General features: G+C 35.8%; 1 protein-coding gene across 2 annotated transcripts; it reads right to left on the bottom strand.

The window, feature by feature from the left end:
- Nucleotides 1-4,956: 4,956 nt before the first annotated feature.
- On the bottom strand, nt 4,957-17,910 carry LOC143921051 (splicing regulator SDE2-like). 2 transcript variants are annotated; one of them, XR_013261388.1, is made up of 5 exons: nt 17,731-17,848; nt 8,833-9,137; nt 8,599-8,760; nt 8,233-8,524; nt 4,957-6,945 (listed from the first exon to the last, which is right to left on the bottom strand). XR_013261388.1 is itself a non-coding variant. In XM_077444153.1 (4 exons), the coding sequence occupies exons 1-4, from the start codon at nt 17,791-17,793 to the stop codon at nt 8,371-8,373; spliced, it is 684 nt and encodes a 227-aa protein (XP_077300279.1). In that variant the 5' UTR covers nt 17,794-17,910; the 3' UTR covers nt 8,067-8,370. The 2 variants fall into 2 exon arrangements, 1 of the variants encoding a protein (XP_077300279.1); XM_077444153.1 differs by lacking the exon at nt 4,957-6,945 and having other exon boundaries at nt 8,067-8,524; nt 17,731-17,910.
- Nucleotides 17,911-18,108: the final 198 nt, after the last annotated feature.

Raw genomic sequence — 18,108 nt, 5'->3', positions numbered from 1 at the left:
GGAGACAACTTCGCCTTCGAGTTCCGAAGTTACCAAGAGTTTGTTAACCTCTGCGGTCAATTTGACCAATGAGGGTATAGGCGTTTGGTCAGTGCGTCCGATCAAAAGCGCTGGCATCGCGGTTTATCCACGTACGGCTCTAGAAGCCTCTAAAATGGCTTCTTCGATCACCTCAAATAGCAATTTGCGGTAAAAGGCCTCGGTACCTTCCGCCAGGAAGCCGCGTATCGAGATATTGGAGGTTCCAGGTGATATGTCTGACGGCGACTTGGTCTCGGAGTTGTTGAGGGTTAACGCTGTTGACTTCAGTGGCTCTGATGTCAGAGTCGTTAGAAGGGTAAAGCCTGGTACCAGAGGCACTGGTAGAGCGATACTGGAAGTTGTTCCTGCGTTGCGACATTTGCTGATCGCCGCCAAACGCATATTTTTGGGTTGGTCTTCTTGCCGTGTTAGGGACCATATAAGAGACTTTAGATGCTACAAGTGTCACGCATATGGCCATTTTTCTGCAAGATGCACTGAGAAAACCTGTACCTGTTCTCATTGCGCCAATACTGGACACGAGAGAAAAGATTGTCCTAAACTAGCTGATAAACCGACTTGTGCCTCTTGTACGCGTCTCAAACGTGAATCCAAACATAGGACTGGTGGATCGGATTGTCCTCTGTTCCGACGCTTTATGGATATGGAGAATGCTCGTACTGACTATGGCGCATAATTACAATTTTCGTTTCGGGCAAATAAACTTGCGAAGATCTCGTGCAGCTACAGCTCTTATCTCGCAGGTGTGTTTGGATCATCATATTGATATTTTGCTCATCCAGGAGCCTTATTCTACTGAGGGTAATATTCGTGGTCTGGGGCGACACGTTCGTGTTGTCACTGGACACAAATCTACGGAGTACCCTTGGGCAGCTGTTGCTTTGTTTTCTCCTAATATCTCTGTTCTCTCTTTAGACCACCTGTCTGGATCACATTGTGTTTGTGTAGAGCTGTCTCTCAATGGTTCTTCTTTTTATTCTATTTCGTCTTATTTCCAACCATCCATCCCTGTTGATATCCATATTCAGACATTAGATAATATTTTGTGTCATCTGCGGCCTACTTCTAAAAAGATCATCATTGGTGGTGATCTTAATTCTTACTCCCCACTTTGGGATCCTTGCCCCACAAATAATAGGAGGAGATGCGTTTGGGGTAGCGCCCTTGAAGACTTTATCTGTCAAAACGATCTATATATCCACAACAACAGAGATGATATTCCGACGTTTGAAAGTCCTGCTGGCTCTTCTTATATTGATGTCACTTTGTCTTTGGGTTTAGATGCAGGTGATATGAAAGATTGGAGGGTTCATTCGGGAGAAACTCTGAGTGACCATAGCTTAATTACTTTCGATGTAAACTTTGATAGTCCTATTAATTTTGTGTCTGGTTTGCCCTTACCTTTTCGTAACGGCACCAATCTATCTTGGATAAATTTCAAAACTCGTCTCTGTAATTTCTTTGACATATATTCTGCTGCAAACAGTTGCCCTGATTTTTGTGCTCCCGATTTGTGTGCTTCTGCAATTAACCTTGCCACTATTAATATAGCACAAGATGTCTTTGGTAGAGTTGGTGCTGTAGGTAGGCGCTCTACTCCTTGGTGGAATGACTACCTGGCATCCCTTAAATCCTTAGTCAAAAGGGCTATACGTAAATTACGCTCGGCTAAGCGTCGTGGTGTTGGTCCAGATTTGTTAATGCCCCTTGGTATCGAGGTTAGAAGAGCTTCTGCACTTTTTAAGAGTCAAATTTTGGTGTCCAAAAAAAAGTCTTGGGAGAATTTTGTTAGCTCGCAAGCAGGGTCAGGACCTTGGGGACCAGCTTATAAGGCCATCACTAGGGACCCCGCTTTTATTATGTGTGGAGTTCGTAGTCCTCTTGATGGTCACCTTGCTTTATCTAGTAGTGAAGCGGTTAATAATCTTGTGAATGCACTTATCCCTGTTGATCGTTTTGACAATGATCTACCTGCTCACGTTCTTATACGTAATATTGCTTCTTATGTTACTGAACTTAGTTGCTATGAAGACCTTCCGACTTCGGAGGAAGTTAGTGCGATTTTTAATAACCTGGCTAGGGGTAAGGCTCCTGGAGTTGATATGATAGGCGGAGATATTGCCAGAGTTGTTTGGTCGGTGGGTAATTTTGAACTTCTCAATGTTTATAGAAATTGTTTTAAATTTGGAACCTTCCCTAGTTGCTGGAAGGTTGGAAAATTGTTTGTCATTAAAAAGCACAATACTGATAGACTGGCTAGTGACCCTAAGGCTTATCGCCCTATCAGTTTGTTGCATATTCTTGGGAAGGTCCTAGAGAGGTTAATTTCGAGTCGGCTCAATAGTTTCCTTGACGATAACTCTGTTTTATCCGGTGGTCAATTTGGATTTAGATCGGGAAAGTCTACTGTTGATGCAATTCGCTGTGTCTTGAGGGAGTCTTCGGACTCTCCATCCAATTATGTAGTTGCTGTTTTGTTGGACGTTGCTGGAGCGTTTGATAATGCCTGGTGGCCCATGCTATTGATCAAGTTGCGTCTGCTGGGACTGCATCCGAATTTACTATGCTTACTGCAGAGCTACTTGTCGGATAGGAAATTGGTTTTCGAACTCGGAGGACAGGTTGGTTTCAGGGATCTCTCTATTGGATGTCTACAGGGCTCCGTTTTGGGACCTATCCTTTGGAACATTCTCGTCAATGACCTCTTTACAATCAATTTGCCGGAGGGTTGCAGGTTGGTTGCGTATGCTGATGACATCGTGTTGTTAACGCACGCAAAGTCCCGTGTTGAGATGGAATGTAGAGCTACTACGGCACTTCACCTTCTAGACGATTGGGCCATAATTAACAAACTTTCTTTCTCGCCCTCTAAGTCCAAGTGCTTACTATTAAAAGGTTCTCTTGTTAGAGCCCCTAATATCAAACTCGGAGACTGTAAGATCAAATTCGTCAACGAGTACACGTATTTAGGTGTTGTTCTCGATGTCGGGCTTACATTCAATGGTCATATTAGGAAAGCATTAGATAAAGCTAAGGTTTCCTTTGGTCGTATTGGTCGCCTTTGTGGTCGCTCTTGGGGTTTGGGTTTCCATGAAAAACGCTTGGTATACGATGCTGCGTTTGTGAACTCTTTGACGTATGCATCTAGCATTTGGGGTCATCGTGTCGAATTAAAGACGGTCCGTCGTACATTAAATAGTGGTCAGCGTTTTCCTCTGATCGCTCTTACCCAGGCTTATCGCACTGCGTCTACTGACTCACTACAGATTCTTGCGGGTACATTGCCACTTGACTTGGTCGTCCAAATAAGAGCTGCTCGAGAAAAACTTCGTGGTGGGTTAGATGCTTCCGTCTCAGGCGTCCTTTCCCGTGCTCCTAATCAGTCACAGTGCGATGATCCTCGATTCTGGCAAAGTTTGAAGTCTGTTATTTTAAATTGTGCTATTTCGGCTTGGCAACTTAGATGGGATTGTTCCTCTAAAGGTAGACAAACCTATTTGTTTTTTCCGAGGGTCACTTCGCGCCTTGAGCGTGATTGGCTGTCGCCTAGTTTTTGGACCAGTCAATTTTTAACTGGTCATGGCCACTTTAACGGCAAGCTCGCATCTATGGGCTTGGTATCTGAATCCTTTTGTCCGTGTTCTTTTCCGGAGCAGGATGCAGATCATATTCTGTGGTCCTGTCCTGGGATGGAGGCTGAGAGGAGGGTTCTGCTGGACAGCGTCAGGGGTTCTCTCATTGGCCCCCTACATCATGGGGATCTAATAATGAGTAAAGCATCGTTTAGAGCCTTCGAAAAGTTCGCGGAATGCTTTGGGAAGCTGTGTTCCCCTGGATGCTACTACTCCACTTAATTGCAAAAGCATTTATGTGTTGATTTATTATTATTATTTTTTTTTTATATTATATTCTGTGAATGTGTGTGTGTGTGAGTGTGCGTTTGCTTTTTAGGTGAGTGTATGTATTTGTGGTTTATGTGTGTGTGTGTATGTGTGTGTGTGTATATATATGTGTGTGTGTGTATGTGTGTGTGTGTGTGTGCGTGCGTGCTTATGCACGCATAATCATGCGTACATGTATGTTTACTTGAGGTGTGCGTGCATTCGCACGGCACATCTCAGGTTTTGTTTCCTACCGCATGCGCGCTTTATGTGTTCATGCGTTGTTGTTAATTTTGTACTTGGCTATGTACAGTGTGGTTTTTTTTTTTTTTTATTAGAACAGTGATGTGCGGTTGTTCTTGTGCGATATTCATGAACAACCGTCTCGTTCTCCGAAGAAAGGGTCTCTTGGACTGTATTCGTCGGGGGGGTGGTGGCCTCATGTTGAGGGCTTTAAGGGTCAAATTCCGTGACCTTTAAAGCGGGCTTAGAAAAGTGTCAACTATTATGTTCACGATCCAGAGTCGCGCCTCTCAAGCATGTGACAATTCCTAGACTGGAATTATGCGCGGCACTGTTACTGGCCAAATTAATGCAGTGCGTAAAAGAGAATCTGAATGTAAAAATCTCAGAAATCGTGTATTGGACCGATTCAACAATCGCGCTCCATTGGATCAAAGGCAATTCATGCCGGTGGACCACATTTGTGGCCAACAGAGTAGCAGAAATTCAAGATCACTCCATACCATCGGCATGGCATCACGTCCGCTCCGACCGCTCCGCCGATGACTGAGAAGAGAGCATGGTTTTCTGTAAGTATTGGCGATTTTTTTCTGAAATGATGTCTACATAACTAGTAGTACGATTTCAATACAAGATCTTGGACTTTTTTAACGCATATGTTGGAGGAACGATATCGCCACGAAATAACATCACAATGGAGGTATTCGATATGGAACGGAATAAATGGACGACCGCTCCGCCGATGACTGAGAAGAGAGCATGGTTTTCTGTAAGTAATGGCGATTTTTTTCTGAAATGATGTCTACATAACTAGTAGACATATATGATTGACCATCTCACACCAGTGATTTTAACACTGTATCTTTAAAGAATGTAAGCGTAGAGCTATCGCATATATGCAAGCTATTTAATTTATCTGATTTAAATGATGTAAGCAATATTTATGGCGGTAAGCTTGATTTGGTGTTGTCTAATATTGGTTGCAATTCTAGTAGAAGTTCCTCTTTCATTGTACCTGAAGATAAATATCACCCCACGCTCAATATTGAATTTAACGCTATATGTACTTATTCAATCTTAAATAATTCTGAGCGCAATAATAATCATAATTTTAATAATTCTTATAATTTTGTTAATTCTGATATGTATGGTTGGATAATTGGTAATGTTGATTTTGCCGGCCTAAATTCGGTTTTGTTTGAATCTGAGTGGTATGGTCTTTTTGAGTGCTTGGACGTAATTACTGCTGTTGATATATTTAATAAAATTGTGCATTCGTCTTTTGATAAATGCTTCAAGAAAAAACGTCCTAAATTCGGAAGAATTTATCCCAATTTGTTCTCAACAGAATTAATCAGAATCATTAATCGTAAATATTACTTACATAAACACTGGAAGTTCACTCGCGTAAATGTTACTTACAGTAAATTATCCCAAAGATATAATTTACCGAGACTTAGCTTTAAAACTAGAATAAATGCTCTTTGTGATCTGTAAGTAGGGACCAGGGAAACTTACCCATAACTCAGAGACGTATTAAATAAGGTGACAGTTCACATGAAAAGCTTGGAATCGTTAGGTAACCAAAGGGAGATAGTAGATCCGTGGTTAGTATGTTTAGTTCTTAGAAAGCTACCAATACAATTGGTGAAAGAATGGGAAACCTCTTTGACTTTAAGAGAGATGCCTCCTTATGCAAATTTAGAAGCATTTCTACAAAATCGATGCAATGTGTTACAGTCCACTGCCCCACTAAACCAAGTCAAAGAAAGTTCGTCCAGTCGAGCGCCACAGTGTCTACACACATGAAATCACAACTTCACCCTATGAGTGGCAAAGAGTCCCTATTCTCAAAAACAATAAAATAATGAGACCATCTCCCACCCCTTCACCCGATAAAACTGACGCAAAATAATTTGCTGCCTTAACTAACAACGTGGATCCGGAAACTCAAATAAGAGAGTAGCAAAACCACCACTTATCATTCCTTATGGTATCGAAAGTCGTAGTCGAAATCAGTAAAGTAACAGAAATGATTTTCTTTAGATTGACTTCCTTTTTCGTTAGTTAATTTTATTTAATTATTAACTTTCTTTTAATTACAGCAATAAACAGAGGAAACCCGCAAAACCTGGAAGAGCTGGCATGGATCTGATTCAATCCTCGTGGAAGCAATACACCGTAGAGGGTTATCCCGAGGGAGTGAGGTGAGTTGGGGGAGTTTTTTATTCAGCAAATATCCGACACTTCCCTCTGCGGACTTGAAGGAGTCTTTTTGAAGATTTTCTCCTCCACCGTATGAAAAAAAGTTCTATCTGGACGACGAGAAAAAGTAGAAAAAGGAGAAATCATAAAATCTACTGTTCAAATGACGATGCAAAAATTGCCTGTGCGAACTGCAATATGTAGAAATATATTGCCTACTGTAAAAAGCATCCAGGTAAACCAAGTGGTTTGTTATACTGGCAATGTATTATAGACGACTTTTTTTCATTCACTTAAATTTTAACAAAAAAAAAACTTAATGAAAAATTGAGATGAATCTTTCCAATGTAATAGTAAAGACAAGCAAAGCTTTTTCAAAGTTCTAATTAAAATGTGATCAAAGAACGGTTTTTATAATTTTTAATCAATAAACATACTTGTTTCGTTTTCATCAAAAGACCCAAGTGTTATATTAATAACAATATTATTAAAACCTATTATTTTGACCTTCACCATTACAATACTTCAAATACTACCGAAGTAGTATCCTGCTGAATTATCGAAGCAAATGTGCCTTATCTGTTAAATTGCAAGTTGACTCAATTTACACTGATTTCAGTAAAGCATTTGACAAAGTTGATATTGAGATTTTATTATATAAACTAAACAGTATCGGAATCAGCGGTGTATTACTAAACTGGTTTCGGAGCTATTTGTCCAATAGATCATTATTAGTTAAAATCGGCCATTCTAAATCTTACTCCTTCAATCCAACTAGTGGCGTTCCCCAAGGATCTCACATGGGACCAGTCCTATTCAATATTTTTATAAATGATATTATAAATATATTTAATGATGTTAAAGTGCTCTTATTTGCAGACGATTTAAAAATATTTAAATGTATAAAAGACACTAACGATTGTGCTACTTTACAAACTAATTTAAACTCATTAAACGATTGGTGTTCTTTTAATAAATTATATTTAAACATTAAGAAGTGTTCTGTTGTCAGGTTCAGTAGGTCAAATAACAAAATTATTTATAATTATCATATAAATAATGAATCATTACCATCATCATCGCTAATTAAAGATCTAGGAGTTATTTTTGACGACAAATTAACTTTTAATTCTCATATAAATTTTATCACAAAAAATGCCATCAAAACACTTGGTTTCTTAATAAGAAATAGTACTCACTTCAAAAATGTAAATACGATTAAAATTTTATACACCACTCTGGTTAGAAACCAATTAGAGTACAATTCTACCATTTGGTCTCCTTATTTAATGAAACAAATTAACATAATAGAGTCAGTGCAAATAAAGTTCACTAGATTCATCAAATTTAAATTTTTTAAAAGTCATAATCACTATGTCAGTAACGTTATTATTTATAGGAAACTTAATTTGCTAAAATTATATGACAGAAGGAAAATTAACGATATTTCAGTTCTGTGTGGTCTTCTTAATGGCACTATTAAATGCTCTTGACTTGGTGAGTTTAGTATGCTTCCATGTGCCGGGTAGATCAATTAGATGTAACCATCTTTTTGATATGCCCAGGTTTACCACTAATTACTCATTGAACTCAGCTATGTTGAGACTGCACAGAGTTGGAAACGAATTATCCATGGTCGATTTATTCATTGTTAGTAAATATAACATGAAATCTATTTTATTTAAATATTTTTTTAATATAATGTAATTTATTTTGTAGTATATGAATGTATGTGTATTTTTCTTTTATATTTCATTTTAATTTTTTTTTCTTTTTCTTTCTCTATTTCCAACATGTAAAATGGTCAATTTTTTCTTGACCGTAAAATAAAATAAAATAAAATAAAATAAAATAAAAATGCAACCAGAAATCTAGACTTCGAAATGTAACCAAAAACATTCCAAAACGAGAGAGATACCCATTCCAAGGATAACAAAAACCTTCGAGTATTTCTTTTATAAATACCGTATTTGTGGATTCAACCCAAATTGTATTAAATTTAAGTAGATATCGAAAAGTCTCCTGTAATGGATTCTTCGATTCGACGATGCTTATTCACAGGTTCATCATCGCTGACTGGATCCCCAGAACTTGTTTTACAATCTTCATCATCAGATTCACTATTCGACAAATCAGACAGCTCGTCGTCGATCCTTTCAAATAAATAAAAAAAAGTTAGACATTGACACCTCTTCAAGTATTCTTAAATAAACATGTATACAACTACCATAGCTTAGGTGTTTTGCGCTTGGGTGCAGTTTTAGCTCCAGATGTGGACGGGCCTGCACGACAACCCTGCTCGACAGCTTCATCCACGGCTTCCTCCAGTCCACTACGTGACTTTTCATATTTCTCATCGCGAAATTCATATTTCGGTGTAGCGCACAACCTGAAAGACAATACAGCTATAAATAATTCACATAACATGGTATTCAAATGATAAATACAAATTATATTAAACCTTTTAAGACGTTCTTCTTTGCGTTGACGTGCTTCTTCGTCACGTTGAGGTTGTGAAGCAGCCCAGTCGATCAGTCGACGTTCCTCGCGAATGTCGCGTAGCCGACGACCAGATAGATCTCTGCAAGCTTCTCGGTTGGTTGTCTTCTCGATTTGAGCTCCGATTGCCCGAAGCATAGAGCCAAAGCCACCTTTGCCTCCGACGAGCCTCACAGCCCATCGTAAAGGTATACCTTTGACAATTTCCTTGTCCAAACTTATTTTTTTTCCATTTTGAGTACAGTACAAGTCTTCGACGGGAATCCCCTGAAAATAAATCACAAACATACCATCATAAGTACAGGTTTCTACATGTAGGAATATAGCACAGTTTGTATGATCCCGAATCGAGGTCGATGATCTCATCTATTTCGCCATAAAACGCGAGTCCCACGATTGCATCATCGCGTTCCTGTACAAGCATACAGAGTCGACCTTGACTGACATATCTTCACGCAGACACAATTCGACTCGCTTCACATAAACATAGCCAGCAGCATAGCTCTGTTGTTAAACTTCTGCTTAGCGTCGTGAGGTGCCGGGTTCGATCCCAGGCCGGGCCTCGAGTGAAAATGAATTTTTCAGAGTATGCTGCTGGTTAGACCTGGATTTGTGACTCCAGGTTGATCGTTTCCTATCAGAGTTTGCCAATTTTCTCTGATTTCATTGTTGAAACGGTTCCCGGTAAAAAGTTGGCCAAAAATCCTTCCTATATATACAATATGTCACCAATAATTTGTGTTTGATTAATGTGCAATAAATAAGTTTGCGTAAGATTTGATAGATGTCTCATTGATTTGCGAGTTTTTCAGTGTCTCGTAATTCAGTTACTTATATAATGAAAAATGCTGCAATATTTGTAATTGGCCAGGAAGGCGCATTGGGGTTGCCTGTAATGCTATTTTTTATGGTATGTATTGTCATAAAAAATAAAATAAAAAATAAACAACGTCGAGCCCAAAGGAACTTCTGAGAGCATAATCTCATTATACAGCTACGCACCAAACAACCTGGAGCCTGTAGAAATCCCAACCAACAACAACCAGCATTGCACAACCAACCATGATCTCACCAGCCCCAGACGCCAGTGAGCCTCTGGAGTTCAGCCTGCCCAATCCTCCGAAATCGAGCAACTATCTCCTTCGCCGTACATACAAAAAGACGCTATTAAAAACTCAACCGAGTTTCTATAGGCCGCAACACGATCGAAACATAATAAAATTGACATACTGGTGGCGATTAACTTGAGCAATGCTCGCGAGCACATTGTCAAAAAGTACCTTCATGCTTTATTGCAACAATAAATTTTTAGCCAAAGAATATTTTTATTGCGCGACGGAAACCATAGAAAGTGACTGATTATTTGGTCGCAAATAAGCCCAGTCGTACTTAAAACTGTAGTGTTATATTTTGTGATCGCGTGACAAAAAAAACGCAAGTGCGTATAGGCGGTACGTGACGATTGGGCGCCCAGGACGATTGGGCGATCAGTGTTACTCGCCACTGCGACAATTGGACGACGAGACTGGCGGACACTGCGTCAATTGGGCCCTGCGTCAATTGGGCGCCCATCGCACTGGGCGATCATCGACTGGCCGACGGCGACCGGGCGACCAGGGCGCGTGGGCGACCACCGACACGGCCCGCTGGTGAAGTGGTCGCCAAGCTTACGTAAACTCTGCGTTTTGCAAGGAACGACCGCGAACGGAGCGTTATAGGAATTTCCGATGCACTGACAAATATTCTACCTACATACATATGCTTTATACCGCTTTATTTTTCGTTTCAGTTTTACCAATTTTTCGTAACAACACGAATCATACTATTAATTTTTTTCGCTATATTATATTACATTTGCTGGAATTTTATATTAAACGTACTTTTATAAATACATGTGTAGCACCTTTTCACAAAAAATAATTGTAAGATGACAAATCATATGTACCTACATATTCTCCAAAATAATATAAAAGAAAAATGATCGATTGAATCTTTCGCGCAGGGCTTTTAGTTTTTTTTCAAATGGACACACTTTTTTTTCTTTTAAATGTTATATTTCAGTTTTATCAATTGGATAAATTCACACTCTATTCTCAATTTTCTCAACACTGTATTAGTTATACATAATAACAAAATATTTTCTAATAGCGATTCTCAAAGTTTTCAAGATTATATTTTTTTTCAATGATGAAATACGTTTACGAAAAAAAAGCGCATACTTAAATTCGTTCGCGGAGCTCGAATAATTTTTTTCGGCTTTTCCCATAATTAAATTATTACATCGTTTACGATTCGCAGAGGCAATTCTCGAAAAAAATAGCTTTTTAAAGTAATTTTAAACATCTCCCGTTCTATGGTTATTGTTGAAAATTACATTGAGCCACAAAAAATCACGTTTTTTAGTTACCAGAGCGGAGACTAACCAATCTTTACTAACTTTGACCCACTGAATTCGAATATGATATTGATTTTTGCTGGTTGGTGATCGTTTACGTGATATGAGCGTTTAAAAAAATGCGCGATTTTTACAGTTTTTTGGCTTTTGCGGTCTTTAACTCAAAACCTAGTATTGCTGTGCTCAAAGTGAGTATTGAAATCAATAGTCAGATGTTTTTCCTATTGATTGTGATATTGCATTGCTTTAAAATACTTATAATTAATTGTCTAGCGAATTTTAAAAGTCAAAAAAATATTTTTTTTACGGATTTTTTCTCCGTGCTATTTTACATTTATTTGGCAATTTTTTTATTTCACCTCGTTTATAAGGATTGGTTTTCTATTTCAATATTTTTTATTTTTATCTAAACGTACTAACTCGAGCGGTAATTCCAATTTAAATGCTTTCGTTTTTGTTGCTCAGTGTTATTATAGTCACATTAAAATCTATATGATAGTTTATAGTAATTAAGGCTCATTTCGTTTATCAATAATTTAATAAGGTATATTTTTACTAATTAATATCTTTCGCTTTTGTAAATTCGAAACATACATACATATGTATAACGAATTATGTTTACATCTATAACTGTCATCCAGCGCTCATCTGTTCATCTAATGTATAATTTCTTTAATAATATTTTATGCGTATAAAATATTACAAAGACCTTACAAGAAATTATATATTTTCAAATATTTGGACCGAATGAACGAACTCATTCAAAACGTTTTTTTTTTACTATGAGTGGCAGTTTTATTGCCTAAAGATAAATAATACCGCGTCTCATAGGCTAGGCTAGAGATGCTCTGCAAGTCATTTTGATAAAAGAGTTCTCAAAACGACTTTTGACAACTGTTTCTCGAACTACTTTTTTTCTTGATTGTTTTACATGACATGTTATACATACATACATATGTAAGGTTTTTCAACGGGTTTTTGCGGTATCATAAATTCATGGCCCTCAAATTTGGTTTAAAATAATGCAATGACGTAAATGATTTTATACCCTTTATCCTTTTATTAAATTCAAATTATTCTGAAATGGTTTTCATCGTTTTTTCAAAACCTCTCCGATAAAATAAACGTTTTTTATTCCAAAAAAAATGGCAAAGTTTCAAAGCGATCGGAAAAGTTTTAGGAGGTTTGTCCAAAACTAAGATAAACCTTGTAATTTTCAAATGTTATAATTAGCATGGAAATAATTTTTTCAATGTATGTATGTGTGTGTTGTATGAATGTACATACATATGTACATATGTTATTTTGAAAATACGGTTACTGAAATTCTCAACCGGAAGTGGCAGCTTACTCTAGTTCGACCTCTTAAACATGTGTGTTCTTCACAAAAAAAATTCAAGTATAATTATCGTATTAATGTGATGAAAATAAAAAAAATCATCAAATTTAATAAACCGGAAGTGGGATTTTGTGCCCACTACTCTTTTCACACCCCTGAACGTATCAAACTGAAAATTGTATTTTTCATTTCCTTGGTTTTAATGTATTTTTCATTTTCTTGGTGTTTGTGTGTATTTCATTTTTTTCGTTTTATTGCATTTTTAATTTTCATGTTTTGTTGTTTTGATGTATCGTTATTTTCTTGGTTTTGGTGTCTTTTTCATTTTCTTTGTTTAATTGTATTTGTCATTTTCTTGGTTTATGTATTTTTCATTAATATATTAATATTTTTAATGAATTTATCGTTTCATTTAATTTTTATTAATATGTATACCTATACTGCATTCATGGTAGAAAAAGTTTCTTCGCAGAGGTAAGTAGAACCGAAAAAATTCTTAAATATGCCGCAAAACTCCACAAACATGGATATTTTTCATCACAGAGTAAATTCCAATAACTATTTTGAGGGAAGGTCTTGATTTCAAAAATATTTCGCATTTTAATTTAAGTATTTCATCCTCAACTAGTATTTGGTCTACATCCAAAAATTATTTTAATTTGATTGATATTTCTTCTATTTGTATTTCATCATTGAATGGGAATGACATGAATAATATTATATCCTCTATTTTTGAAAAATCTTTAAATCTATCAAACACATTTCGTAACTTATTAGCATATTGATTATATTCATGTGAGCTTCTATCGTAGATATGGCAGCCATATTTTCGAATTTGCATATTTGAGCTGGGCTCGTAAAAACTGACTTTCGACATTGTATTTTTGGTGATCAATTTAATATTCTCTATTTCTTCACCTTAATTTTTTCATTATAATCATCTGCTTCCTTTTTTTACCATTCATTTGACTAAAAAAATAACTGAACTTAAATAAATTATACAGTTAACATTAAAAAAGGAAAATAAATACAAAACGTGTTTAAAGTATTGTCTAACATTCGAGAGTTTTTTTTTATAACTTTCTATTGTAGGGAGATATTTTCGTATCACATTTGAGCATTGAAGTAGATACTTCAATGAATTTGAGTCTTAAATGGTCAGTTTATTGTTCTCAAAAACATACCCAACTAACACCAAACATTCGAGCGAGAATTAACCTACGTAATTATTTTTTTTCCTGTATAACTGTAATCAATTCGGCTGCGATTTGTGTTTTTTAATTATTATTTAGTCGATCAATAGAGCGACTATCATCGGTTTGTTTGTTAAAAAATGTGGATCAACCGTAATAAATGCTTATTCCTAATCTTACGAAATTCCAAAATATGTAAAATTTGTATTCAAAGACATTTATTTATTTACATTAAATTAATTTTAGAATTGCTGGTATGTAGTCAATTCTAGAAACTCATAAATCGACCCGTTTTATTCGACCTTTTTAATTTATTCCAATATTATTTTTTCAATATCGTATTCAAATTATTATTAATATTATTAATATATCACTGATCAAGTGATTTACTTTTACAATTTCTTGCTGGAAATTTGAAATCTGAACCGCTGTATTAGATAAACAGATGAGTGCTGGATGACCGTTATACATATGTACATATGTAGATGTAAACATGATTCGTTATACACGTACATATGTACATATGTATGTATGTATGTTGCTACTTTACAAAAGCAATAGATATTAAAAACCATGTGAACTGTATAATAGGTAAGTAAATACGAAATGAGCCTTAAATAATTTTGCAATCAATCCGTCGATTTTCATTCAGTATTTTTTTTTCTTCTCGAAGCAGGTTTTACGATTACCTACCAAAACAATGAAATAAATGGTCGGTCCCAAAATTGCAAACATTTTTCAAATGGACACACTTTTTTCTCTTTTAAATGTTATATTTCAGTTTTATCAATTGGATAAATTCACACCCTATTCTCAATTTTGTACTACACTGTAATAGTTATACATAATTACAAAATATTTTCTAACAGTGATTCATTCAACATTAGATGATATTTTGGACCGATCCCTTCAGGTACCGATCCTTCGACAAAAAAAAGGGGAAGAACATAATATTTGATATTTTTACGATACAATCGTCTTAATGCAATACAATGCCTCTTTGGCCCTTCTGCGAACAAATTCTCTCATTGCCCCGAAAATATAAAAATCGATATTCGTACAAATTTACGTAAAAAATATTCGTACAAATTAAATGTTCAAAAATAAAAATATAAATACTTATATAATAGCGCGAATTGCATCGGCTTTCGATGATCTTAAAAAATATGGGATCAACCGTGTGATTGGTGCTTATTTTTAATCTTACGAAAATCCAAAACGTGTAAAATTTGTAACTCTCAACATTAGATCAATTCTAGAATCGCCAGTATTTAGTATATTCATCAAATCATAGTATTAATAAAGTTTTTTGATTTACTTTTCATTGATGAATAATGAAAATAAATATTAAATTGAAAATTTTCAAAATAACATATGTACATATGTATGTACATTCATACAACACACACATACATACATTGAAAAAATTATTTCCATGCTAATTATAACATTTGAAAATTACAAGGTTTATCTTAGTTTTGGACAAACCTCCTAAAACTTTTCCGATCGCTTTGAAACTTTGCCATTTTTTTTGGAATAAAAAACGTTTATTTTATCGGAGAGGTTTTGAAAAAACGATGAAAACCATTTCAGAATAATTTGAATTTAATAAAAGGATAAAGGGTATAAAATCATTTACGTCATTGCATTATTTTAAACCAAATTTGAGGGCCATGAATTTATGATACCGCAAAAACCCGTTGAAAAACCTTACATATGTATGTATGTATAACATGTCATGTAAAACAATCAAGAAAAAAAGTAGTTCGAGAAACAGTTGTCAAAAGTCGTTTTGAGAACTCTTTTATCAAAATGACTTGCAGAGCATCTCTAGCCTAGCCTATGAGACGCGGTATTATTTATCTTTAGGCAATAAAACTGCCACTCATAGTAAAAAAAAAACGTTTTGAATGAGTTCGTTCATTCGGTCCAAATATTTGAAAATATATAATTTCTTGTAAGGTCTTTGTAATATTTTATACGCATAAAATATTATTAAAGAAATTATACATTAGATGAACAGATGAGCGCTGGATGACAGTTATAGATGTAAACATAATTCGTTATACATATGTATGTATGTTTCGAATTTACAAAAGCGAAAGATATTAATTAGTAAAAATATACCTTATTAAATTATTGATAAACGAAATGAGCCTTAATTACTATAAACTATCATATAGATTTTAATGTGACTATAATAACACTGAGCAACAAAAACGAAAGCATTTAAATTGGAATTACCGCTCGAGTTAGTACGTTTAGATAAAAATAAAAAATATTGAAATAGAAAACCAATCCTTATAAACGAGGTGAAATAAAAAAATTGCCAAATAAATGTAAAATAGCACGGAGAAAAAATCCGTAAAAAAAATATTTTTTTGACTTTTAAAATTCGCTAGACAATTAATTATAAGTATTTTAAAGCAATGCAATATCACAATCAATAGGAAAAACATCTGACTATTGATTTCAATACTCACTTTGAGCACAGCAATACTAGGTTTTGAGTTAAAGACCGCAAAAGCCAAAAAACTGTAAAAATCGCGCATTTTTTTAAACGCTCATATCACGTAAACGATCACCAACCAGCAAAAATCAATATCATATTCGAATTCAGTGGGTCAAAGTTAGTAAAGATTGGTTAGTCTCCGCTCTGGTAACTAAAAAACGTGATTTTTTGTGGCTCAATGTAATTTTCAACAATAACCATAGAACGGGAGATGTTTAAAATTACTTTAAAAAGCTATTTTTTTCGAGAATTGCCTCTGCGAATCGTAAACGATGTAATAATTTAATTATGGGAAAAGCCGAAAAAAATTATTCGAGCTCCGCGAACGAATTTAAGTATGCGCTTTTTTTTCGTAAACGTATTTCATCATTGAAAAAAAATATAATCTTGAAAACTTTGAGAATCGCTATTAGAAAATATTTTGTTATTATGTATAACTAATACAGTGTTGAGAAAATTGAGAATAGAGTGTGAATTTATCCAATTGATAAAACTGAAATATAACATTTAAAAGAAAAAAAAGTGTGTCCATTTGAAAAAAAACTAAAAGCCCTGCGCGAAAGATTCAATCGATCATTTTTCTTTTATATTATTTTGGAGAATATGTAGGTACATATGATTTGTCATCTTACAATTATTTTTTGTGAAAAGGTGCTACACATGTATTTATAAAAGTACGTTTAATATAAAATTCCAGCAAATGTAATATAATATAGCGAAAAAAATTAATAGTATGATTCGTGTTGTTACGAAAAATTGGTAAAACTGAAACGAAAAATAAAGCGGTATAAAGCATATGTATGTAGGTAGAATATTTGTCAGTGCATCGGAAATTCCTATAACGCTCCGTTCGCGGTCGTTCCTTGCAAAACGCAGAGTTTACGTAAGCTTGGCGACCACTTCACCAGCGGGCCGTGTCGGTGGTCGCCCACGCGCCCTGGTCGCCCGGTCGCCGTCGGCCAGTCGATGATCGCCCAGTGCGATGGGCGCCCAATTGACGCAGGGCCCAATTGACGCAGTGTCCGCCAGTCTCGTCGTCCAATTGTCGCAGTGGCGAGTAACACTGATCGCCCAATCGTCCTGGGCGCCCAATCGACCGTGTCCCGCGTATAGGGCCTTAGTATTCTTTGGCTAAAAATTTATTGTTACAAAAAAATATGAAGGTACTTTTTGCCAATGTGCTCACGAACATTGCTCGAGTCAGTCGCCGCCATAAAAGAAACGGTCAATGTTGAATTGCACAATGCCTTTGATACGTATTGACATTGTCGAAAATCATTGGGTTAATTTTGCGGGTAAATCTTGGAACATAATTTAGACACCATCCGTATATATTTCTTATACACATGTATGTATATCGATGGTACAAGTACAAATGCATACACAAACGTAATGGGCGAAACATGTCAATAAATACTCACAGTCACAGCATTAGTTTCCTGTAGAAAAGTATTAACACTCGCGTAAGAACGAGGACACGCCATCTTCAGTGATTTCAGCCACTGACTTTTACCGACACACCAAACCAATGAAACTCCCGATGGCAAATGTCCCACTGCGGATTATCCAGTATTCCTATCCCCACCCAACGTTACAGCTCTAGTTGCTGATTGGTTGAATTTTCTAAGCAACTATCGGCCAACAAATTTCACACTGCACAGCCAGTGCAATTAGCGTTCATTTATAGCACTCGACCGCGTTCAATCGACCTCGTTTTTCTCGACGCACATTTTGTACACTATTTCTTGTCTGCTTGGATAGGAGTTTTTATGTATAAAAAATTGCATTATATTTGTGTA

Source organism: Arctopsyche grandis, chromosome 13 (assembly GCF_051622035.1).
Source record: "Arctopsyche grandis isolate Sample6627 chromosome 13, ASM5162203v2, whole genome shotgun sequence".
NCBI classification, from domain to species: domain Eukaryota; kingdom Metazoa; phylum Arthropoda; class Insecta; order Trichoptera; family Hydropsychidae; genus Arctopsyche; species Arctopsyche grandis.
This window is presented reverse-complemented; position numbering and strand designations above follow the sequence as displayed.

Coding starts and splice junctions, on each gene's coding strand:
- LOC143921051 (XM_077444153.1), bottom strand. CDS start 17,793: ATGGCGTGTCCTCGTTCTTACGCGAGTGTTAATACTTTTCTACAGGAA. Junction 9,138..17,730: donor AGGAAACTAATGCTGTGACT/GTGAGTATTTAT, acceptor ATTTATTTTCAG/GGGATTCCCGTCGAAGACTT. Junction 8,761..8,832: donor AAAGAAGAACGTCTTAAAAG/GTTTAATATAAT, acceptor ATTGTCTTTCAG/GTTGTGCGCTACACCGAAAT.